The 27,086-nt window shown below is 35.5% G+C and overlaps 2 protein-coding genes across 2 annotated transcripts; both read left to right on the plus strand.

Annotated features, from left to right (window-relative positions):
- Positions 1–1,263: 1,263 nt before the first annotated feature.
- rskrb (ribosomal protein S6 kinase related b) lies at positions 1,264–14,356 on the plus strand. The gene is made up of 12 exons (XM_051876617.1): positions 1,264–1,570; positions 2,451–2,729; positions 2,842–2,925; positions 3,738–3,806; positions 4,109–4,178; positions 9,263–9,370; positions 10,821–10,861; positions 10,966–10,993; positions 11,405–11,494; positions 11,689–11,777; positions 11,921–12,031; positions 12,970–14,356. The coding sequence occupies exons 1-12, from the start codon at positions 1,541–1,543 to the stop codon at positions 13,306–13,308; spliced, it is 1,338 nt and encodes a 445-aa protein (XP_051732577.1). The 5' UTR covers positions 1,264–1,540; the 3' UTR covers positions 13,309–14,356.
- A 415-nt stretch (positions 14,357–14,771) lies between these two features.
- On the plus strand, positions 14,772–26,128 carry aldocb (aldolase C, fructose-bisphosphate, b). Its single transcript, XM_051876619.1, has 9 exons — positions 14,772–14,928; positions 20,280–20,413; positions 20,601–20,812; positions 22,000–22,054; positions 22,142–22,302; positions 23,583–23,666; positions 23,781–23,955; positions 24,163–24,362; positions 25,141–26,128. Exons 2-9 carry the CDS (start codon positions 20,302–20,304, stop codon positions 25,231–25,233), a joined length of 1,092 nt encoding a protein of 363 aa, XP_051732579.1. The 5' UTR covers positions 14,772–14,928; positions 20,280–20,301; the 3' UTR covers positions 25,234–26,128.
- Positions 26,129–27,086: the final 958 nt, after the last annotated feature.

Below are 27,086 nucleotides of genomic sequence, written 5' to 3' on the forward strand. Positions count from 1 at the left end.
ACTTAGCTATTTAATATTTTCTCTCTGTTTTTCTCTATGAAAAGCCTCACCTGGTCTGTGGTCTAAAATGGGCCACATATGGTTGCCCTTTGTAGAAGAATGATTTCAGCATTGCTTTCAGCATCATCATTCATGCATTATGGGCAATTGCGCAGCTACTGTTATAATCTATTATTCTGAAGACATTTGACGTGTATATGTGCATGTATGCGTATTTATGAACAAGAAAAACAGACAGAGAGATGAGTTAAAGCTAAACTGTATTGAGAAGCATGTTTATTATTTGCCAAAGTAGCCTACCAAAAACTGTGCAGGTATGACTTAAGTCTAGAACAAATAAATTATGTGGTCACTGATCTGTACTTTTATAGAATATTATGTGATATATGTACACTTTTTTCTTTTTTTTTTTCTTTTCTTTCTTTTTTTTTTTGTAAATTGTATTGTCTTTTAATTGTAGTGTACTGCTCTACTTTTTGTATAACATCAATATATTCAAGACAAAATATATAGTCAATAGATCTAAGTCTAATCAATGAATTAGAAATAATGTTAAAAAATATTGAAGGTTCATAGACAACATGTTTTCATAAACTCATACCAACTGTCCAGTCATACCAACAACACAGTGAGATAATCCAATCCCTTGTGTTATGCAATCACTGATGCTGAACAGAACAGATCAGGGGCCACAGAACGTCAAACACTAAATAAAAAAATAATAAAACTGACAATAATAATGCAAATACAATAATTCAGAACCATGGGGGGTTATTATAGTTATCTAATATTAAAACCAAAAAAAAAAAAAAAAAAAATGTTTTCTTGAAATTAAATTAACTGAAATAAAATAAAATATTTAAAAATATATATTTATTCGAAATATTAATAAAATCTATTTAAATTGTCCCCAACCACAAAGAAACACATTTCAACATTTGTATTGAGATTTACTGCACAATTTGTAAAATAAGAGAGACATAAAAATATGCAGTGCTGTGGCTCCCCAGAAACAAGATTAAAAAAAATAATAATAAATCAACTAGTAGCCTATGAGTTAATGCAATAACAACACAGTCATGTAACTGTAAATTAACTGGAAGCATGATCCTATAGTGCTTAATGTTTAATAGCGTCATGTTTCATAATTGGATGTAACTAGGCGTTAATAATTCAGCCCGGACAGCTCCTGATACTATTTTGAGAGGGTGCTCGAGTGGGCGTGGTGTAACAACTCAGCAAGAAATCTGATTGGGTGACCGCAACGTGGGAGGATGTGCAATATTCGTCGACGCTATCGGAGATTATCTTGTTTTTGTCGCCATATATGTCAGACCGATAACGCTTTGATGGAAAATTAGTTCGATTTTATAGTTCAGTGTGAGACACAATGTAAAAGCGTTTGTCCTGTCCATACTTGAGCGATTAGAGCCGCAGATAGGTAGTGCTCTGTCACTCATTGTCACTGAAACTACAGGCGACAACATGGATGAACACTATGTAAGATTCAACTAATGTTTCACGCAGAGCGACAAATGTGATGGGTGCCGATGCTAGCAAAAACAGCCAGGTTAGTCTTTATATTATTTTCTTAGTATGGGGGGTGAAAAAAGTTACTTTGGCGAAACCATGTGTTTAGGATGGCTGTTCACTGTGCATTACTTTAATGTTTGATCTCCAGTTGTAAAAGTAATAAGCGGTGCATATGTTTATTTTAAAAGCTAATAGGGCAATTTAGGTCACTTAACTGGAAAAGGAAAAAAAAAAAAAAAAAAAAAAAACCATTATACTGATAAGTATGTTATATAAAAGTATTTTATGTATTATATTTATTTTTATGCAACTATAAGGTCTTATGAAGCTGCAGAACATTTTCTTGAGTTTGAAACATTTATTTACCTACTGTAATGACCAGTAAATTGTGTTCATGTTTGAACTGTTTTCTGCAAGCACAATAATTCCATGAGTCATTTCTGTGGATTTGGACTGAAAGCAAAGCCAAAGAACAAGCTGTGGCATTGTAATATGATTAACATCCTTTAATTAATGTGAAATTTTAAAGTGATTCCTTAACTATGGGCACTTTTTGGGCACTTTTTGCTTGATATATATATATATATATATCGTACACACACACACACTAAAATCATTTTGAAGAAATTTTTCCATATTTATTCATCCATAATTGACTGGTGTAGGGACATGGCGAACCAGTTCATTTTAACCAATAAATATTCATAAAATAACCAATTATTTTCTCCTAGTACATTTATCTCCTAGTGCTTTTTTTTTTTTGGTTATTATTTAAAATAAAAGACGTTGATCTATAATGAAGGCTGGGATTGCAAAGGGTCCATAGATACAGAAACACCCATGAGCATTTTAAAAAATAGGTCATCGCTGGAATATGAGTAACCATGTAATGATTATTTAATGACATTCATTCACAGCAGTACACAGGGTCGAAGGAGCAATCACAAATATCCAGATGGAGGGGATTTCTCTCTGCTGTGGGTATTTCTATCCCAGCTGGGCTCTGCAGAATCAACCCATTACGAATCGGATCACATAGAATGATTTGTGACAAAGAGCCATCCATTCCTGAGCACCTGGTCTCCTCATTACCGGGCCCTGAGAAACTCCGTATGGAATGGAGTTTGCCAAGCTTTATCAACATGTTTCTTCCTGAATTCCCTAATCGCAATGTCCCAGGACATGAACATTTTCAGGTGAGAGATGCCAAGGGTAAAAGGTGAAAATAAGCTCACTCATTAGTTAACAGTTTCTTATTTATTTTATATATGTTTTTCACAGTATTTTATCTCATCGTCCAACCTCTAGGTCCTGGGTTACATAGCGAAAGGATCTTTTGGTCCCATTTTAAAGGTTAAGGATAAGTCGAAGCAAAAGACCTACGCAGTTAAGGTAAAAACTTTGTCTATAAGCCAATCAAATATTTGCACACACCTACTGATTGTTTTACACATTTTAAAAAATATATAAATATAACAGACAGTTACACAAAAAAATGTTAAACAAATCAAAACTATCTTATATTTGAGGTTATTTCCAGTTGCCTTTTGGTTTATTAAAATGTAAAGACCATTCAAAAATTTTGGGGTCGATAACATTTTTTTAAAATGTCTGTTTTTGAAAGAAGTCTCTTATGCTGCATCAAGGCTGCATTATTTGATTAACAGTAATATTGTAAAATATTATTACAATTTAAAACTTTTTATTTATTTTAATAAATAAAATGTAATTTATTTCTGATGGCAAAGCTGAATTTTCAGCATCACTACTCCAGTCTTCAGTGTCATGTGATCCTTCAGAATCATTCTAATATGATAATTTGATGCTCAAGAAACATTTCTAACATTTCATCAACATTTTTAACATTATTATCGATGTTGAAAACAGTTTTTGCTGCTTAATATTTTGTGGAAACCATGATCCACTTTTTCGGGATTCTTTGATGATGTTAAAAAGAACAGCATTTATTTAAAATAGAAATAATTTGCAACATTATAAATGTCTTTACTGTCACTTTTGATCAATTTAATGTTTTTTAAATGTGTATTTAAAAAAACTTACTGAACTCAAACTTTTGAACTTTTGTATATGAACTGGTCCTCGTCTTCATGAGGAAGAAAAAACAGCCTGTCATAGTAACACAGTAATGTTAATTTACCATTGTGAATTAATTTTATATATTTTTTTTTTTTTGTCTAATATAGGTCATTCCAAAATCTGAGATTTTGCGCTTGGGAGTTTTGGAGCAGTCTAAGGAGGAAGTAATAGTCCAGGTGAGCCTCACTTGAGGTCCTCACTTTTCTATGATGTCTACATTTTTATCAGGTCTAATGGTCTGTGTCATCTTTTACAGGCACTGATTTCTAGTTTATGTCATAAGAACTATGGAGATTGAGGTGGTTTGTGTTTTAGTAGCAACAGAGAGGGAACACATGCAAATTCTCTAAAAGAAAGCTAGGATGAACATTAGCAGGTTTCTTTATCAACCTGGTACATGAAGAGGTCGAGTTCAAAACCCACAGAGGTTTGTGACTCACTGTGCCTGTGCTCTTGTCGTCAAACTGTTGCCTTGCAGCGTCAGGTCCGCCACCCTTTTGTCCACGACCTTCAGGACTGCTGGCAGACCCAGCGGCACATCTACATTAGTGAGTGAATCAGAACACACCCCTGCCCCAACTGTCCTCCTGCCTTTCCCACCACTAAATCAGTCTTCCTTCACACAAAGTGCCATGTGGCCCTGTACCCACAAAGACACGAAAATCTCCCTGGAACTCCCACAAACTATCATTCCACTTCAAATCTGTGAGCAGCTGTGAAGAGGATATATAATCTGAAATTATACATATTTGATGATTAAAAGTATTAATTTCTTTCCAAAAAGACTCCAGTCTTTTGAACATTAGTGAATGGTCTGTGTTAAAAAGTTTACAGGCGTTATATTGTAGAATTGATGTGCCTAATAATTATTAATATTAAATTAACTAAAAGTGAAGCGTGTAAAATGCTTGTTGTCAAACACCACCTCCCGCCCGCCATAATTTGGCCAAACGGGTAGTTCCACCCCACACTCAAGCAATTGGTTAAGCAAATGTTGCTGTGTCGGGATGCTCAAAAACCAAACTGGGCTGCGTTTCCTGTAAAACAACGTAACTCGCTGTTTAACTGTAGTACGATGCATCGTTGAAGAAATCGTTCAACCACGCTGGTTAATGATGTCACGCAGGTGGTGGATAATAACTTCTTTTAATTAATTTGTTTGAGATTAATTCATGTCAGATTTTTTGTTATAAATTACAAACATGGCATATGAGGAATAATTATTTTTTTCTCTGTTGTGCTTTAATTCCACGTTCAATGATAGGCTCATTCTTATGTACCAGAACACATATGCACATGCGCACTGTTCAAAAACAGCTCTTTAAATCTCTTGACAAACTAAAAGATGTAATTTTAAATAGTATATATTCTAAATGAAAGATATAGATTGTACTGAATGTCAGCTTGCTTATTTTGCGTAAGATAAGGATTTATTAAGTCCACATGTCATGCAAAAAAGAAACTATGCTTCTAACCACAACTCAAGAGCTGTGTTTCCAACCACACAACATTGCGAATGTTAGTTGGAACTATGGTTTCGGCAAACACCGACTCGTTGAACTATGCTGACAATGACGGAACTTGCCACCATTGTTGGCTAATGAAGCTTTTGGGAAACACACCCCAGAACAATGTTTTGGAAGCGCCCAGAGCAACTTTATTTCAACATTTGGAATAGCTGACCTATAGTTGTCTCAACATACTATGCTGGAGGAGAATGTGTTAAATATAGCATACACACTTCACAGTTCAATTACATTTCTTACTCTGATTTTGTCTGGCACACTGTCTACAAAGTATGAGACTGAGAACTACCCAAACCCAGTAGAATGAATGCAGTTCATGTTGTATAGAATATGGGTCCTATCCATGTTGTGGATTTCATGATGGTTTTAATGTTTAGATATACTGCACAGTCATCCATAGGTTTATAATCCTGTTCTGGAGACCCATTGTCTTACTAGTTCTAACCTGTCCTAACTAGTTCTAGTTCAAATAGTCCTAAGTAGTTATTATATAGTGCTAGCACGTAAAGACTGTTATTTCTGAATTAGATAAGTTTGTTTAGACAGGCCATAAGCCTAGCCAGAATGCTTGAATTCTAGAACAGGGGTTCTCAACTCTGGCCCTCCAGGTTCAATTTCCTGCAGAGTTTAGCTCCCACCTTGATCAGACTGACCTGCATGTAACTTTCTAGTAATTCTGAAGACCCTGATTAGCTTGTTCAGGTGTGTTTGTTCAAGGTTGGAGCTAAACTCTGCAGGAAAGTGGACCTGGAGGGCCAGAGTTGAGAACACCTGTTCTAGAAGTTGGAATGTTTAATGCTACCTTCATATGCTATCAGAACTTCCCACTTTTGAAGTCATGATTACAAGCTTGTTGTGTTCAAGTGCTATGTTGTTTGGAGAAATAGGAAAAATGTATTAAAGATAATAATATATATATATATATATATATATATATATATATATATATATATATATTATTATTATTATTATTATTATTATATATTTTTTTAAATACTATTTTTTTTTTATTGCATTTTCATCAACACTTACACAACAATGTACATCACATATCTGTAACAACACAAAAAAACAAAAACAAAACAAATAAGCAAACACCGGGGCTCATTCTACATGAAAAGTGCAATAGCACAAACCAACATTGGGTAATACAGTATGTACTTTGGGAGTCAGAATTAACAGTACATTGCATATAATAACCACAAATATATGCAATATAATAAGTAGGGTTAATATGCCCATTTAAGGATATTTTCATATGAATATAATACCTAATTATTAGGCATTTTGTTCCTCCATTAAATTGTTAATATCCCTGTGTTAATATAAATAAATAAATAATAAAAAGGGACTCTAGACCCTCTTAAATTTGTCTTCTTTACCCTTAATAATATAGGTTATCTTTTCCATTGCAATGCATGAAGATATTTCTCTTAACCATCGGGTTATAGTAAGCCTTTCTGTCTTTTTCCAGTAAATGGCAATGAGCCTTTTGCCATGTAGTATACACATGTCTATCAATACTTGAGTATCCTTCTTAATATTCCAATTAGCTGGATGAATACCAAGAATAAAAAATCCAGGATCCAGTGCCATATCATATTATTAATTTCTTTCCAAAACTCTTTAATTCTATCACATTCCCATATACATTAAATTAATGTGCCTTTTTCACTGTTAAATTTAAAAGAAGTATCTGGTATGTTGCTATAAATTTTATTTAATTTTACCGGAGTTATATAAGTACGCATAAGCCAATTGTACTGTAACAGTTGTAGTCTGCTGTTAACGGTCTGTGTTTGGGCCTTTACACATTTTTGCTCCCATTTTTCCTTATCTATCTTCAATTCAAGGTCTTGTTCCCACATGGCTAATCTGGATGCAGATGACTCCTGAGAACCTAATAATAGCATATTGTATAAAAGAGATATGTGTCCTCCACCTTGGCTTGATTTAGATATATATTTCTCCAGATTAGTTAGTTCTGGTTCATCAAGTCCTTGTCCCCGGGCAGTACGTATGAAATTCCTAATTTGCAAATATTTATAATAATGTTTTTTTGATTTAATGTTTTTGAAATTGTCAGTAATATCAGCAAATGACATTAGAACACCATCTTTGTATAGGTCTTTAACTTTCCACACACCGTTCTCAGCCCAAAGTCGAAAGCCTAAATCCTTTCGACCAGGTATAAAATTATCATTCCCCCATATTGGGCTAAATACTGATAAAGACTCTTTTTCCTTTAAATAAATTCGTACTTTCCCCCAGACATTTATCATGTTCTGTACTATTGGATTAAATGATACACTCTAAAAAAAAAAAAAAGTGCTATATAGCACTAAAAGTGATTCTTGGCTTGTAAACTCATAATCACTTTTGGTGCCAAGTAGCACTATATCTTAAAAGGTGCCATATTGCATTTTATTTCTTCAACAAAAATGGTGCTAAACAGGTTAGGGTTAGGGTTCTTTGGCTCGTAAAGAACCTTTAAAGGGGCTTAACAGGTTCTTTGTATGGCAGTGGTGCTATATAGCACCTTAACCACCCCAAAGAACCACTGAAGAACTATACAGGGGCTTAACAGGTTCTGTATACAGTAGGGGTGCTATATAGCACCTCAGTCATCCCAAAGAACCGGTGAAGAACCACTAAAGTACCAAGATTTGGTGCTATACAGCACTTAAAGTGGTTCCCCTATGATTACGAGCCAAAGAACCACTTTTAGTACTATATAGCATCGTTTTTTTATTGCACTCAAATTTTTCTGTAACATTTTAGTATTGGCTGAATAAAGATAATCTTAGATTTTACAAATTAATTTTCTATTTCTATCCATTTATTAGGAGCGCTTGCCGAAAAATGAAACTTTATCGCCCTTAACTGGGATGTATTAAAGATATTTAATTTTGAAAAAAATGTAGCTTCCCATTCATTGACAACCATATAAACATTAACTGGTCTATAGTCAGCTTCCTGACGATTCTGGAATTTCGGTCAAGTACAGGCCGTTTTCACTGTGTATAAAACATAAAATATGCTTCAAATGGTTATTCATATATGTAAATATGCACTACTTTAATGACAAGACAAGGCAATGTAGCTGTTGTGGACAAAACTAATAAAGAATACCAGTCACAGCAGCATTTGTTCTTTCCTCCGCCATGTTTAAAGTTTATGGTTGGGAACTTTGGTATCAACATTATCCCCAAGCTTCCTAGTGGTACATAGACTTGAGAGGGCATTCATGTCCAATTTTTAACTAGGAAACTCGTATTAACGGTAATTCCGATAGCATGTTGAAGACACCTCAAACCAAACCTCAAGTCCTGTTTCCCCAGTGTTTGATTTCCCAGTGATCCTGACTGCATTTGTGAAAGTGAATTTCCTTCTTCTACTTTGATGTTCAGTTCACCCCTTGAATGCTTTCTCCTAGCTAAAGCTATGATGAACTTGTCACTTCCTTACCACCACTTGATTACCACCTGAATCCTTCATTCATAGCCTGCACTGTTTTGCTTCTTTTTTACTGACACTTTATTAAGTGTAGATCACTATTGGGATTTGTTTATGTCACCGGGATCTTTAAGCTTAAGATCCTGTTTAATAACACAGATGGCAGTTTCACAGACAAGGCTTAAGCCTAGTCCTAGACTAAAATGCATGTTTGAGCTGTCTTAACTGAAAGCAGCTTGTGCTGACAAATCTTAAACTATGTCAGTGCAATTGTTTTTGTCTGAAGTAAACACCAGTAATTTTTTTTTTTTTTTTCCTAAGGCATATTTATAAAAGCTACTTAAATGTCTTAATTTAACTAAGGCCTAATCCTGACTTAATCTAAGCCCTCTCTGTGAAACCAGGCCAGAATGTTCTGTACTTCGTCTAAACCATGATGTTTCACCAGTCAGTGGTCTGGATGAGGGCCTAACTGTTAGAAACAGACTGATGTATTATGAATCTGGTCATCTCCCAAAGTGACAGATGTTTTCTCTGCGTTCACTTGCCCTTTCTATCAGTTGGATGTTTGTGTTTATGTTTATCTCTGTTTGGGATTTGTACATTCAGGCACTCTTTATATGATTTGATTCTGTTTATTCCCTCTCTAGTGTGTGATTACTGCAGCACGGGAGACTTGTACACATACTGGGTGATGATTGGTCAGTTCGGAGAGGATGTAGTAAAAGTGTTTGCTGCTGAATTGGGTTCTGCCTTAGGTAAGCACTGAGGATGTGTCTCTTACGCTCATCTAGGCTGCTTAGTGTAACATGATATTTTAGAAATTATTCTAATATGCTGATTCGGTGCTCAAAAAACATTTATTTTTATCAATGTTGAAAGCAGTTGCACTGGTTGGTTAATATTTTTGTGGAAATGGTGATACATTTTTGTTCAGGATTCTTTGAAACCACATGTATTTGAAATAGAAATCTTTTGTAACATTATATATGTCTCGACTGTTACTTTTGATCATTTTAGTTTTTTGTTCTTGCAGAATAAAAATATTAATTTCTTGTTAAAAAAAAAAATCTTACTGAACCCCAAGCTTTTGAACAGTGGTGTATATTACAGGGTTTCTGCAGGTCTAGAACTATATCTTTATCTAAAATTCTAAAAATCATTCTAAATGTAAAAGAATAGCAGAGTCTACACCACAACTATAAATATGATGGCACAGAGAAATCTTACAGTTTGAATCACTTTCAGAACTATTTTTTGAGCTGTTCAAGGATAAAAACAATGACAGCCAATCAGAATCCACCAAACTTTAAAGGGGTAGTTCACCCAAAAAGAAAAATTCTGTAATCATTTACTCACCCTCAAGTTGTTCCAAACCCGTATGAATTTCTTTCTCTTGCTGAACACAAAAGAAGATATTTTGAAGAATGCGGGTAACCAAACAGTTGATGGGCCCCATTGACTTGTATAGACAGTGTTTTTTCTGACATTCTTCAAAATATCTTCTTTTGTGTTCAGCAGGAAAGAGAAATTCATACAGGTTAGTTATTGTCCCTGGTGTGAACGGGCATTTAAAAAGGTCTTAAAAAGTCTTAATTCACCCTTACACAAATTAAGGCCTTAAACAGAAATTAAGGCCTTAAGCAGAAAGTCTTAAATTCATGAAGTCATGGAATTAAATGTTGCATGCATTGCAAAAAAATGAATATCTTCCTCATCTTCAGTATTTTTGTCCTGTTCTCTAACACAAATATCTAAACATCTTTGGTACATTTACTTGAGATGCAAATGTAAAATGAAGTAATGAAAAATGTAACAAAATTAAGTAAATTTATGATTAAAACAAGAACATGTCAATGAGTTAACAAAACTTCCCTATAAATGAAGTTGATTTTTCAGTAGAAGATATTTCCATATTCTAGTGGTTGGGAGCAGAGCGATTTTTATTTGTAAAATAAGTTAATAAGTAACAGATATCTGTTTCTCCCTAGACAATTACATTTGGAGAACATCCAAATCTTCAATTTATTCCTGAAATTACTTGGTCTTGAAAAGGTCTTAAAAATGTCTTACATTTACCTTCATAAAACCTGCAGAACCCCTGCATATTATATCAGTTTTTACTTAAAAATCCTGTTAAAAAAACTTGGCAAATACAGTTATAAATGCTTATCACAATAATTGTGTTGTACCATCTCTGTTTTATAGGGTTCCTTCATGACTGTGCAATCATCCATCGTGATGTGAAGGTATGCACTGTTTTATGTAATGATGTAATGATAATAAATATGATCCCTAAAATGTCTAAACCCCAAAAATGTCTTAAAAACATTCACTGTTATATTTTTAACAGATGGAAAATGTCCTTCTAACAGATCAGGGTAAGGCAGTCTGTGTTCTTTAGTCCCTCCAGTGGAGGGCAGTGTGCGTCTGCTTTTTTCATGCAAACATGGAATGTTCCAGAACATCCAGGCTTCACCCTTCCAACTAGGCCTAGAGTATTTACAAAAATATGACATTGTGATAGCAATACAATATTAACAAATAATCCAGTTCACAACATTTCTATTGTAATATTTCAATTATTTCAATATGTGTTCATTAAAATGCTAAAGATAAATTTGACATCAAAGAACATATATATATATATAATATGTGATAATAATAAAAATATGATAGTAATAATAATTATAATTAATAGTCTTCTACAATAATAATCTTAAATGAAATGATCGATAATAAACTTTCAGTGTTGTAAATGTGAGGGTCTTATTACTTATATCTTATTACAGGCCACCTACGACTGGCTGACTTCGGTTTGTCCCGGCGTCTTGAGCGTGGAGGAAGGGCATTCACTATTTGTGGAACAATTCAATACATGGGTAAATCTATAATAAAACAAGAAATGAAAACAAAGAATTACTTTGAATTATATGTGAAATAATGTACATAAATAGTCACTTGAAAATGCTAAATGACTCATTAAATAATATTTATGACTGAGCAAATGAAAAGATGTTTATGTCTAGCTATGTGTGGAATGTAAGCAAGATTCTTATGAAATCTGTCTCTTCAGCTCCTGAAGTCCTTAGCGGTGGTCCCTACAACCACACTGCTGATTGGTGGTCTCTCGGTATCCTCCTCTTTGCACTGGCCACTGGAAAGGTGAGGAAAAATGCACATATAATTGAAAAAACATCTTGTGTTTTTCTGCTCATTGTGGGGGAAATGATACGTTTGCGTGTGTCTGATGTGTCTTTTCTGCCAAGTCATTCTAAACTCCCCCTCCCCCTCCATGCTTGTCTCAGTTTCCCGTATCTCCAGAACCGGATCACTGTAGCATGCTGAGGAAGGTACGCAGCTTCCCTTATGAGATGCCACGAAATTTCTCTCCTCCATTTGCTCTGCTGCTTACAGAGGTGAGACTTGGACACCTGATGGGTGCTTTATTGGGCAAAATGTTCAAAGTAGTATCAATTTTGTCTGTGAAATTCCCTAAAAATAGACACAAATTAGATCATTAAAAAATAGTTTAAAAAATAAAGGGATACTCCACCCATAATATCCTGAAAATTCTGTCTTGTTCCAAACCTGTATGACTTTTTTCTTCTGCGGAACCAAATAACATTAAAGCCCATTGACTTCCATTGTATGGACCAAAAAACACAGAGACATTTCTCAAATTAGCTTCTTTTATGTTCCGCACAAGATCGTACAGATTTGAAACAACATGAGGGTGAGTAAATGATGATAGACATTTTCCTTTTTGAATCAACCATCCATATAAAATGGAGAGCTTAGATCATTTGGGTCATTTAATTCAGAGAATTTGATGAGTTCATACTAAAAGCTTGTAAGTTTTACTATTTTAGTCTTTTTACCTCGCAGATTCTTTGTAAGAATCTATGAAATTTCGTAGCAGTTTCTGAGGAAAAATTGTTTCAAAGTAAATCCTACACCTTTTTTTCAGTGTACTAATAACATTTTCTCAGGAGATACATCTGAGAAGCAGGAAATCCATTTGCTCTCCATTTAAAGGGTTAGTTTAACCAAAATGTTGTCATTAATTCACTCTCATGTCCTTCCAAACCCGTAAGACCTTCGTTCATCTTCAGAACACAAATTAAGATATTTTTGATGAAATCCGAGAACTCTCTGAGTCCTCCATAGACAGCAAATTAATTACCACTTTCAAGGCCCAGAAAGGTAGAAAAGACATCGTTAAATTAGTCCACGTGACTGCAGTGGTTCAACCTTAATTTTATGAAGCGACGAATTAAATTACTGTCTATGGAGGAGTCGGAGAGCTCTGGTATTTCATCAAAAATATAATCTGAACCCATTTTACTCTCCTCAGCTTCTTTGTAAGACTCCAGCACGTCGCCTTCGGACACTGGAACGCTTCAAGCGCCAAACCTTTTTCCACGGCACGTCATTTGATTCCCAACTGCTCCAAAAGACCCCCATGGAGCTGATCCTGGAGCTGAAGAACCGGCCTGACCGCCTTGCCAAAGCCCGTCGAGGCCTGACCCTGGAGCCCTTCGCAAACTTTGACTGCGACTTTCTCTTAACCTCACCATGCACACCCACAGTTCCAGACCTTTCCCCAACTCTAGCCAACATGGAGCGGGTCGAAGCGCTCATGCAAAGCCATGTACCTCAGGACGATGCTTCCCAAAGAGAAGTGTTTGTTTAACTTTTTAAGCCAGTTTTGTCTGGGGGTTCAAAAATCACACACTTTAGGGTGTGTTTACACTTGACAGGTTTGGTTAAATTAAAATGAACTCTGGTGCGATTGCTCTGTTAGTGCGGTAAAAATACTATCATATGTACGCACATACAACGAGCGCATTTAGCCCAGCACATAGCATTGTTATGGATGTTTGGTAAGTTCCATCACAAAATATACATCATTAAAGTTGTTTTTTGTTTTTTGTATCTTAGGTTTATTATTAAAAATGACAGTGTGAAAGCTAAGCAAACCAGGACTAAACGTATCATTTTCACTTTTTGGTTTGGACCAAAAGAACCTAGAGAACCAAACTACAAGTGTGAATACACCCATAGAAGCATGTGGGGGAAGGTGAAAACCTTAATAGTTGGTTGTTCTTCCATGAAGGATTATTGTTAAGTGTATTTCATTTTTATTGAAACACTCTAGCTCTTACATTGAATTCCTTACCTTTTGTTGAGACATTTAGTGAAATGTGGTTCATAGTTCCTCATATCCTTTGACGTTATTTGACTATTTTGTCTTTATTAATAAGCCAGCACTGCATTTTCTTTCAACAAACATACCATAAATTCACTTCTTCTGATGTTTTGAAAGCTATGCAAACCCTCAGGGATATGCTTTAATGCTAAAAGGACCAAATCATCACTCATTTCCTAACTATTAAACCTAAGCCTTGTGAAAAAGCATTGTTCATTGGAAAATAGTAAAACCCCAAAAGTGGCCATCTATACTTTTATATGAAATAATATGCTTAGCACTGTTCATTTTATTTGCATAATGCACTTGGGACTGAATGGGAAAGGAACTTTGGTTATGTGTTATACTAATTTTCGCATTGGCTTTATTGTTCCTATTGTTATTTTATCCACTGCTGTGGGCCTGGTTGGATCAGTGCCCATGTATGCATGAATAACCTTGTCTTCCTGAGATGACAGTTCTTGTTTTACGCCCAGAATGCCTGACACCAGTGATCCTTTATTAAATACTAAGCAAAGAAAAAGGGAAATAATGTAGTAAAATGTTTTTTTCATGCAGTATTGTAATTGATGGCGTATGTGGTCATTTTTGAAACTCCACCCACTGGGGGACACAGTCCTGCAGTGCCAGCCATTGCTATTATTGAGCTACCATAAGATCTTTGTAAACATTTTTTTTTTAACATATAACCATTGATTTATTGATTTGTATCTAATATCCACAGTGGATATTGCATATATAATTAATGGACAAATTTTGTGTAAGAAAAAAATTGTTGTATGCAAATGTTCTCATTTTTTTCTTTCTTTTTACATTGACTAACTAGCGAGTTATTCTATGGCATTTTTCGTTTGTTTTTTTAAAAGCCTACGTGCTCGTACAACACACCTCAAGCAAAGAGATATACCGATGTGATGTTGACGCTAACGGTGACGTGCGAGGTCACTTTAAAGGATCATGAATATTAACTATTATTACAATAAGGTCGTGACTAATGCCACGCCTCTATGTGGGTTGCTTTTTCTAAGCGGTCACGTTGCGTTGCGGCATTGAAACTGGAGGCTGCCGACAGCAAGGTATCTTTTGCATCACTCTCCTAAGCAGGTAAGTGATTAAATTCTTTATTTAATATACATATAATTATAGTGACACTGTAACTTTCTTAAATGACATTTATTCGTTTTGTATATAAGATTATTTTAGATGTTGAATATAATTTTGTTAATTCCTTCTAAATTGTATTTAAAACATATATATGTGTGTTTAAATTTGCTATTTTTTAAAAAGTGCAGCGTTTATTTGCTTTGATGTCAGAAGGTAATGCGTATCATCCGACAGGTGGTTCTCATTTCCTTATCAAAGGCCTTCTCCATCATGGTACAATGACCAATACGTTAAGTAGTGTTTATAGCAGATACGTCGAACATATAAAAGCCGTCTCATTAATTTTGGTGTGAAATGATCATTTTTTTACTCAAAAAGCAACTATATAAAGAGACAAACATCATCATGTCGACATTCCTGACATTCAAAGTCACCCTGAGCACGGGTGATGACACCATCATCATCTCTCTTCCGTATATTTAGTAGTGGAGCTAACTGACAAACCGAATGCATTTTAAACAGTTTTTATTTCACAGCATACGCAAATAAAAGCATCATATTCGTGTGTAGGTCTATACAGCATCACAGATGAGGCTGATGTCTGCTGAAGGGAGTGTGGCAGATCTGCACGTAGGCATTTCCTACATCAGTGTAGCTTAGCCTAGCGGAGATGAGCTAACGTGATGAAAATTGCGTTTCCTAGTGTCCTTCAGATTTAACACACATCCTCACAAACATCCCATGATCTCGAAAGCGCTATTAAAGTAGTGTGCATATAATTTAGATTCTGTCAAATATATCCTTCACTCAAAATGTTCCCCTCGGTCGCTTTAACATCCCTTCTACGCTGCTACCGACGCGAGTAGAACGCTCGCATCGCGTTGCGTCACGGTGCAGAAGTTTTGTAATGAATCACGCGAGCTGTGTTCTCATCCTGTCGCGTGTCGTGTATACGTGCTGAAGATGGTGTCTCTCCTCTCTGAGACACCGCAGGTACATGTGGCTCAAGGTTAAACGAATTAAGCTGATGATGAAGACTAAGCTTAGGATACGGTTCTCTAAACAATGGCCTTTGACTCTTAATTTTTTTTCTTTTATGTAATTTCTTTTGCATGACCACTGAATTTCTCCATACATAATTCATCTTTTTAAAGATAAGTTTGATGTGCATCATGCATGTGATATGTTTCTAGGTCAGTTGACACAATCACATCATATAATTTATTTTCTCCATTCAGAAAGTGGTTTTGACAAATCAGTGTTTTTTTTTTTTGTTTTTTTTTATTTATAACAAATAGTTTGGTAGTCAAATTAATGTAAAGAACTACACTACCCATAATCCTGAAGTGAGATCCACCAATCAGAGAAGTCAGTGCTGCTATGGAAACTGAAATAGATTTCAAAAGAACTCTGCAGAAACGGTTCCTATTTATGGAATATTTCTGTATTTATTATAAATCATTTATTAGTGTACTTTTTTTTTTTTTTTTTTTTTTTTTTTATAAATTCATGTGCCCTCGTAATTTTTAATCAAAATAACTTCCCCACAAAATGACCTGTCACTTATATGAGATGGGTTAATAGAAACCACAACCATCCAATCAATTCCAGATGGATAAAATCAAGTCCCACCCTATTATTTTCCCCCAAAAGCAGTTTACATCACAATAGTGGAAAAAAAAACTATTGTAACATCTATTTCATGCTGACTTTAAAATATATTGTTTTTATACATATTGCCAATAGTTTTTCTTCTTCTGCCAATCATACATATACATTTTTTTTTGCTTTAGTTCAAATTCTGTAATGTCATGATTCATCTCGGAGCTGTCTGGTTTGTTTCATTGAAATCCCTATTGAGAAAACTAATGGGAAAGATACATACAGAACCAAGGTAGCTGAAAAATGCAAGTGTGGGTATCTGCAGCTTGGAGCAATGGGCATGACGAAAGGTCTTTTCAGTTGGTCGCAAAGGCTTTCTGTTAGGTTGTGGGGTGGGGTTAGGGGTTAGTTTTTGTTGAAGCATTTCACCTTTCGGCACGCTCATTACTCCGACCTGCAGATATCCCTGTCTCGAAAAATGAGCAGTCACTGTTGCGCATGATGCAGTGCAGAGAACCTGAGCTTGTCAAAGGCATATAGACTGACACGATCAGTTGTCACTTATGCCTCAAGCATTTCTTTGAGAAGCATCTTCTGCAAGGCCACACACAGTCCCTATAAACATTTGTTTGAAAAAAAACAAAAACAAAAAAAAAACATTTATAGTTAGATCTGAAGCACCAGAAATGTTTAGCTTTGTATGTGCATTAGTAAAAGGGGTCAGCAACAGTCAGAAGGGGTTGTTCTTCACAGCCATTACTGATTATAGACCGGTTAGCTCCTCCATCCTGCTATTTTTAGCTTGTATACTCAAGCATTATAGCAGATTGATGCCTTGTAGACGGTAATTTGATCCACTTTGTGATGTTTAAAAACAGTTAAAAATTAATACTCTAAATAAATGATTTAGAAGTAGTGTCTAATAAACAGTGTCATTGTGACTCAAATATATTCACTTACATTAGAAACACTTATGATGCTTTGTTAATGGCAAGCTAATGTGGATTTCTATAGCACCTTTATCTCAAAGCACTTAACAAAAATTAAAATGCCAAATCAAAACATCAAGAATACAATATAAAATAACAATTACAAAGTAATCGCATAAAAGCTACCCTATAAAAGTGAGTTTTAGGAGAAGATTTAAAAACAGTAAAAGATCTAATATAGATCTAACTCCATCCTATTCACATTAGTTTATGTAGGACTCTGATAATATTAAATATAAATAACAATAAATGAAATAAAAAATAAGTGACAATTAATTAATTAATATATAAATATTTAATTATAAAATAATCAATATTGAATTAATTAAATGTAATTATTTGTTAACATATAATTGAAACATTGACCTCTTGAAGTACAGTTTGCATCTTGGAAACATAAGGTTTAGTACACAAAGATTATTCCATGCTTTATGTGACCGCAGTTGTGTTGTAAGCAAAGGGCAGATGAAGGTCACTTTGAATTAGGACCAGTGGACACCTCTTCATCATGGGTCACTGACTGGTCATACATCAAAATGACCTCTGTTTGCCCTTTGCTCACAACACAATGCCAATGACAGTCTGGCCTTTAGCATTAGCATTGCTCAAACTAAAGCTAGTCAGTAAAGACTCCCATCTTACTGAGGGAAGAAGTGGAATGGCAAAAGCGTGTTGTAACACATCCCTCGCAGAGCTCAAAAGATTTGACATTGTGTTATGAATGAGGTGAATGGCAGCCATAGGCTGTGTTTTCCAGTGGAAACTTCTATTGTTCAACAAAACCGATTTGATGGATTCATTCACAGCTTCAGGGACATGTGCTTCCCTGTCATTTCAGTAATACTGTGATAAATCATCTGCTAGCACAGTAGTATAATACAGCAGTAGCTGAGATGCTAGATGTAGAGGAACAACAACCAGCTTGAAACCAATAACTGATTTTAGTCTCTCATTAAAACCCACATTCATTAATTTCAGTAACATCTCAATTAAGGACAAGATGTGAAAGGTTTCTCATTTTCCATGGGTTTTGTGTATGAACTGGTGTGTTTAGGGCCACAGTGCATCCAACTGTGATTTACATCTACACAGACCAGCCAGTTTGTGCCGGTTTTGGTTCATTCCATTCAGCACAGAGATAGGGGAGCACTCAACCAGGAAATCAGTACAGACATAGAAAGACATTTAGACAAGCAGTGAACTGCGCAGTCAATATGAAATATGAGTCATATATGGTAAAATCTGACTGAAAGTAAGAAAAAACCCTTGTGAAAAAGAAGTGCACAATTTTTTTTTTTTTTTATCTGTACTTGTAGTGTATCTTAAATCAGAATTATATTTTTAAAAACTACTTGCAGATAGTATAATATTAATTTAACAAAAGTCCACTTTTATCACAGTTTCTAAACATGCATTGTAAAGTACATTATAATCTATTGTTTTAATAATCTTTTGTCATGCTTTAAACAGGTCATGACATGGATTTTTATTATTATTATTATTATTATTATTATTATTATTTTAATATGTTCCTTCATTTATAATCTTAATAATTAACTTCTTTTCCACAAAGGAAATAAACAGTGCCCTTTAAATGAAATGCTGTGTCAATCAAGCTCTCTAAAAAACGATAGATAGACACTGTCGCAGACAGCGGGGCATGTCTAATGGGGATTGACAGCAGAGATTAGAGGAGTGTGATTGCATAACAGCAGTAGAAAATGCTCTGCTGGCTTTAGCCTGCATTATGCAATTCAGCCTCTCTCTGAAGAGCTGTGAGGGAGAGTGGGTAGGAATATTAACCAAACCCTTTTAAATACCCTAAATAACAGTTTTGTTTATTCATAGCCAGCAGTTAGGTGTTTCCAGGAGACGGATTGTTGTTCCTTGTGTGACTCTTCGGGTAAAAAGACTGCCGGGAGTACTGCCAGCCAGTTTCCCATTCGAGTCATGGTCTGACTCCTTAAATTAAGAGTGATAGTGTTGCTGTCTACAGCTACATATAATCATATAAGCATACTAACATGTATAATGGTATAATGTTACAAAATAATTCCATTGCAAATAAATGCTGTTCTTTTGAACCTTCTATTCTAAAAAAAAAAAAAAAAAAAAATGTATCACAGTTTCCAAAAAAATATTAAGCAGCACAACTGTTTTCAACATCTATAATAAATGTTTCTTGAGCAGCAAATCCACATATTAGAATGAATTCTGAAGGGTCATGTGAAATTGAAGACTGGAGTAATGATGCTGGAAATTCAGCTTTGCATGACCGGAATAAATTACATTTTAAAATATATAAACTTATTTTAAATCGTAATAATATTTCACATTATTACTGTTTTAACTGATATTTGATTTTAATGACCCTTCAAGTTCGATTAAATATGAGGAGAAATATTCATAATCATAATCAGTTATTAATATTTTGTTGGTTGTCACTTGCTTTTGTATGTGTTCATAATTTCATAAATTCTTGTATGACAGCCTGGCCAAAAATTATGTCCGCACAATTTGGCATGTTTTATTGCATTATCACAAATAAAACAATTGACTCCAAGCACAACAACATAATATGATTACAAAATCTTTAACAAATTTTTAATAATATTTAAATAAAGGGTAAGGATGTCAATTTTCCTAGGCTGGACATGACTTTTGGCCACTATGACAGACAGACAGACAGACAGATATGTACCAATGTGTGAAGTTGCTGGTGAGATGGGTAAAATGACAGTTGTGTCTCCTCTGTTGCAGGTCACTTTGAGCCGCAGACATCATGACGCACCAGTACCCCGCACTCACAACTGAGCAGAAGAAGGAGCTGCAGGACATCGCTCAGCGTATTGTAGCTCCTGGGAAGGGCATCCTTGCTGCAGATGAGTCCACAGGTGAGTGAGGGTTGCACCGTAGATGAATATAACACATTCAGTATGATCATTTACTCCCCTGTCATGTTGACATTTGACGTTCTGTCATTATTTGGAAAACAAGACCTGCTGCAAACAGTGACTGAAACACTCACATCTGCTTTCTGCCAGTCCCTCTAACACAATATTTATGTCTGCATCTCTACAGGTAGTATGGCAAAGCGCCTGAACCCAATCGGCGTTGAGAACACAGAGGAGAACCGTCGTCTTTATCGCCAGATCCTTTTCTCTGCTGACGAGCGCATTGACAAGTGCATTGGTGGTGTTATCTTCTTCCACGAGACCCTCTACCAGAACGCTGATGATGGCACATGCTTTGCCAAAATGATCAAGGACAGGGGCATCGTTGTGGGAATCAAGGTACAAGAATGATCACACCGGTGTGATATAGAACGTTCAGTGCGTCACATGATCAACTACTAAATTCAAAAGTGCTTTCTTGCTTTGGCTGGTGCTGAGCCAGAGATGGACACGCTTGTATATCAACTATTCAATGATTTCAACCATGTCATGTTTATTTTAGGTATTTATTTTAGATTTATTTTAGGACATTTAGATACACAAGCTACTAGCAAAAAAAAAAAAAAAAACATTTATAGTTTGTAAAATACACACTGATTCCCATGGAAGTGGCAATAATAATCCTATAACACTTTACAATAAGGTTCATTAGTTAACATTAGTTAACTACATTAGTTAACATGAACTAATAATGAACTGCACTTCTACAGCATTTATTAATCTTTGTTAATGTTAATTTCAACATTTACTACATTATTAAAATCAAGAGTTATATTTGATAACGTTAGTTAATGTACTGTGAAGTAACTTGAACAAACTATGAACAGCTGTATTTTTATTAACTAACGTTAACAAAGATTAACAAATACAGTAGCAAATGTAATGCTCATGGTTAGTTCATGTTAGTTAATACATCAATGTTAATAAATGAACCTTATTGTAAAGTGTTACCAATAATCCTTCGTTATAATTTGACAATGTTTTATTCATATCAGATATGCATTGTGTAGGTAACTATAAAGTTTACTCTATTCGTCTCCCAGTTCACCGGCCACTTACTTTCATGTATTTCAGAATAAGTGGATGAATTTACGTGATCTAAATCCAATTGCAGTGCCCATCGAGTGTTATAGATCAACTAACATGATCATTATATGTTTAAATGACAAAACGCATGTACTTACACATATTTGAGAATTGCAATATCAGATGATATAGTTGATAAATAGTATGGTATAGTAAACAAGTTTGAATATTTTGAATAAAAAGGAAAAACGAAATAAAAGTGATCTGTCATACAGTACTACTAAGGTGATGCATTCTAAAATAACGGTTGTGTGTGAATATACATTTGAAATATTCTTCCAAATTATACTTGTATCATTGCTTTGTATGCATAGTTTATTGGTGAATAAAGCATAGTTTCAACATTTTACTTTAAGTTATTAAAAATTAAATTCAGGATTTCATTATTAGCAATTCTGCCATGATAGTTTGATCCTAAAGCAGGTTGTCCTCTTTTTCAGGTTGACAAAGGTGTTGTCCCTCTGGCAGGAACAAACGGAGAGACCACAACACAGGGTAAGCTTACAGTCAATGCTATTTTATTTGTTAAAAAATATGGCAGTTATGATGTTTTGTTAATGGGATACCTGTTTGTCTGTTAAGGGCTTGATGGCTTGTCAGAACGCTGTGCTCAGTATAAGAAAGACGGAGCGGACTTTGCCAAGTGGCGCTGCGTGCTGAAGATCAGTGATACCACTCCCTCAGAGTTAGCCATCATGGAGAACGCTAATGTCCTGGCTCGCTATGCCAGCATCTGCCAGCAGGTGAGCTCCTTAAGTCTTGGCCAGCTTTGTGTTGATCTTAAAGCAGTGTTGTTATTGTTAACTAAACTTATAACTTAAAGGGTTAGTTCACCCAAAAATGAAAATTCTGTCATTTTCTCACCCACGTCGTTCCAAACCCGTAAGACGTTTGTTCATATTCGGAACACAAATGAAGATATTTTTAATGAAATCTGAGAGGTTTCTGCCGCTCCATTGACAGTCTACGCAACTACCACTTTGATGCGTCAAAACGTTAACGAAGAGAGTGTAAAACTAATCCATATGGATTAAGTGGTTTAGTCCAAATTTTCTGAAGAGACAGTCCTTTTATATGATGAACAGACTGAATTTAGGCTTTTATTCACATAAACAGAAGCTCAACTGTACTTGCTTGACACATGAGAACAAACCTCACTGGATCTTACAGAAGCTCAAACGTGCTGCGTAACCCTATGTGCATAACGCATGAGAATGAACCTAAGTGGTTCTTGCGGAACCTTAAACGTGCTGTGTAACACAAGAATGAACCTTACTGGTTCTCGCATGTCAAACATGCTTGGGCTTCTGTTAACCATAACTGATGTGTGCATTAATGAATGTTTATATGTGAATAAAAGCCTAAACTAAATCTGTTCAGCATATGAAGTGATCATGACTCTTTAGAAAATTTGGACTGCTCACTTCATATGGATTCGTTTTGCGGTCTCTTTATGAACTTTTTGAAGCATCAAAGTGGCAGTTGCGTAGACTGTCAATGGAGGGACAGAAATCTCTCAGATTTCATTAAAATATATTTTGAACTAAGCCTTTAAAAATCGTTATCTGAATCATTAATTGAAATATAGCTGAAAAATTAAGATATAAATATTTTTATTTAAAAATAAACCTCAACTAAAAAATGTTTCCTTGGTAATTAACTGAAATAAAATAAGCTGAAGTACAATAATGACTAAAACTGAAATAAAAATAAATTAAAGCTAAATGGAGAAATCAGAAAAACCAAAAACTTATAATAATATTATTACTAAGTACAATTTTTAGTTTAAGTTTAACTAAAAATATAAAAATAAGTTAATAAATAAAAATATGAATAAATACTATAATAATATATAAAAAACTAAAATAACACTGAAAACAAGAAATCCAAGTCATAAAAGTCTTGATGTATATTTAATATTTTGTTGGAGCTAATGAATGGATATGAGAGAGATAGTCAATGGAGTGTCATATTTTTTGTTGTTGTTATGTAATATTGCCCCCTTTTTTTTTTTTTTTTCCAGAATGGCATTGTGCCCATTGTGGAGCCAGAGATTTTACCGGATGGTGACCATGACTTGAAGCGCTGCCAGTATGTTACAGAGAAGGTACATAAAAAGTAAAATCAAATGATATCATTCAAACTAGATTTGCATTAATGGGTTAATACATGTTGTATGGCTACAATTACTTAACTTTTCTTAATTACCATTTATCTCCAGGTCCTTGCTGCCTGCTACAAGGCCCTGTCTGACCATCATGTCTATCTGGAGGGAACTCTTCTGAAACCCAACATGGTGACAGCTGGTCACTCCTGCCCCACCAAATACAACAGTCAGGAAATTGCCATGGCAACAGTGACAGCCTTGCGCCGCACCGTTCCCCCTGCAGTAACAGGTGAGTCTATAGAGAAACTATCAGCTGTTTGATTCACTGGTTTGAGGCCCAAAGAATGAGGTGGCTGGTTATTTAAGAATGTGAAGAGCGCAATAATGTAGTTATTTCTCGAAACATCATGTTTTAAAGTGTGAGCAGTACAGTATGTGATGAGATCACAGCCCTTTCTGAAAATTTGCATAATCCGTTTTGAAATTCCTCTGGCAGGTGTGACTTTCCTCTCTGGAGGTCAGAGTGAGGAGGAGGCATCCGTCAACCTGAATGCCATCAACAACTGCCCTCTGGCAAAACCCTGGGCCCTCACCTTCTCTTATGGACGTGCCCTGCAGGCCTCTGCCCTGGCTGCCTGGCGTGGAGTCAAGGACAATGAGAAGGCCGCCACAGAGGCGTTCATCCAGCGTGCTGAGGTCAGTTATTCAAATCATTTCCTCATTAAGGTGCGGTTACATTAGCAAAATTTCACAGGCAAATAAGATCCATTATCTATTGTCAGTAGCAGTTTTCTGTTGGTCATTGTGGCAAAACTGCATGACCAACTTGAATCTGTGGGGAAATATTTCACTCGCATGCAAAATTCCTGATTGCTTGGATTCCTATTGAAATAACTGATTTTTCATTAGTAAATATGGTCACACTTTTATGCAAATTAATTTTATCTACATGCAAAGCATTTTTTTATGAATTCTGAAATTTTATACTCAATTCTATAAAATAATCGTAATATTTATATTATGATTTTTTTTATATAATATATATATATATATATATATATATATATAAGATTGTTAATCTCTGCGGAAGGAAAAAATATTTTGTGTTCTATACAAGCGAACTCAAGGTTTCTCAGGGGAACGCAAAACATTTGATGATCTGACCACATCAACGAACATGTATTTTGAAGTTTAGTTTGTCCATTGTGAAAATCAGTTTGAATGAAAGTGTCATGCTTCCAGTCTGCGTTGCTTCACCGCATGTGCAATTTGCTGCTACTAAATCTGTGAGCGAACCTTATCTGTGGCGAACTGTAATAAATCCAAACATGAATCTCAGCCATATTGTTTGCAGTCATGGTTGATGGATAATTAAGGCTTTGAAAACAATTACTGTTTCTATAAATTATTTGTTATTTTCTATATAAATTGCTGATTCAGGTAGCATAAACTGACTTTTGTGAACTTTCCTCAGGCTAATGGATTGGCTGCTCAGGGCAAGTACGTCTCCAGTGGAACCGATGGAGCAGCAGGACAGTCCCTTTATGTGGCCAATCATGCCTACTGAACATCCTGCACCCCAACGTTCCAGCTTCCGCCAGCCAATAGTATAGTGCACAGCTGCTAATCTTCCTGTCACCAACCAATCACAGGCCTGCGCTGTCTTCTGTACTTTAGGGTTGTCATTGCAATGTCTTATAATGTATCTATTTAAAATGTATTAAACTTTAGAAACAGAACGGTACGCAGGAGATTTATTTTTATTTTTGAAGAGTTCTAGGCATGGTTTCATGCTAAAAAAGGAAACAGTATTTTTTTGTGGCCCGTTAGCAAATGGATGTACATGTATGTCAGCTGTTTGTTTTTATTATTCCAATTTAAGTCATTCCAATTCAGGCACTAGCCACTCGAGTTGACTTGTCACATTCCTTTCAGTGCAGTATGGCCTCATCGGTCCTCATAATGATGTGTGGATGATGTGAGTACTGGAGTTCAGATCAGTGTATCCCAGCAGGGGCAGCTTATCATATAGGAATTGAAACAGAGTAATATAAAATTGCTAGTTAACATGATTAACTTCAGACTCTGAGGAATATTATTTTGTGTTGTGTTCACATATAATATTAATTCGTTGTCTGGGCTGTGTGACTTTTCAAGAAAGTTGATATAAAATACTAACAATATTAGTTTGAAAACAAGAACAGTTATTTTAAAATTCCGCTCTGTGTTGTGTGCTTGAGTGTATCATGCTCTCCCTCTCCTCCACATATTTGTGACAGTGCTACATGAATAATAAACTTCTGTTGGTTGTAAACGGCGGAGCAGACCAAACTCTGGAGCTTCTGGGGAGGGAAACACTCACTGCTCTGTTGACAAAATGTGATATTGTGATTTGATGTTGTTCTCTAAGCACTTTGTGTGTCAGGTAGTAAAATCTAAAATAAAAATACTGTAAAACCCTAGATCCTGTTTGTCATTATTATGCAGGTATTTCATACACCATAGCTTACATTTACACATTACATGAAACATTACATGAATATGGTGCATTCTGGAGTTCCATCATTGTTTTAAAGCATTAGAGGCATAAATCCAATGTTTTTGTGTTGTGAGACCTATTAGATGTGTTTGATTAATTTTCTGTTATATATAATATTTTAATCTAGCATGAAAAGTAGCTGTTTTAAACATATCAAGTGAAGGGAAGTGATGTGATGTGTAGCCAAGTATGGTGTCCCATACTTGGAATTTGTGCTCTGCATTTCACCCATCCAAGTGCGCGCACACAGTAGTGAACACACACACACACACCCGGAGCAGTGGGCAGCCATTTTTGCTGCGGCACCCAGGGAGTGATTGGGGGTTTGGTGCCTTGCTCAAGGGCACCTCAGTTGGGTAATCAGAGTGGAAGAGAGCGCTGTTCATTCACTCCCCCCACCTACATTTCCTGCTGCTACTGAGATTCGAACCCGCACCTTTGGGTTACAAGTACAACTCTCTAACCCAGTGGTTCCCAAACCTGTCCTGGAGGACCCCCAGCACTGCACATTTTGGATGTCTCTCTCTCATCTTACACACCTGATTCAACTCATCAGCTCATTAGTAGAGACTGCAAGACCTGAAGTAGGAGTGTCAAATAAGGGCGACATACAAAATGTCCAGTGCTGGGGTTCTTCAGGACAGGTTTGGGAACCACTGCTCTAACCATTAGGACACAACTGTCCCGAAAAATCAAATGTACGTATCCTCCCCATTAAAACTGTGATTTCCCAACTTCTCAACTATATCTAACACAGTGGTGTAACTTTGTTTTAAAAAGTGGGTGGGACAGGAGTGTGTGTATGTGTGAGTGTGTGTGTGTGTGTATTGGGGGTGGGGGGGTGATCATGTTTAATGTGATAGTTTATTCTTACATCTACT

This window comes from Ctenopharyngodon idella, chromosome 21 (assembly GCF_019924925.1).
Source record: "Ctenopharyngodon idella isolate HZGC_01 chromosome 21, HZGC01, whole genome shotgun sequence".
NCBI lineage: Eukaryota > Metazoa > Chordata > Actinopteri > Cypriniformes > Xenocyprididae > Ctenopharyngodon > Ctenopharyngodon idella.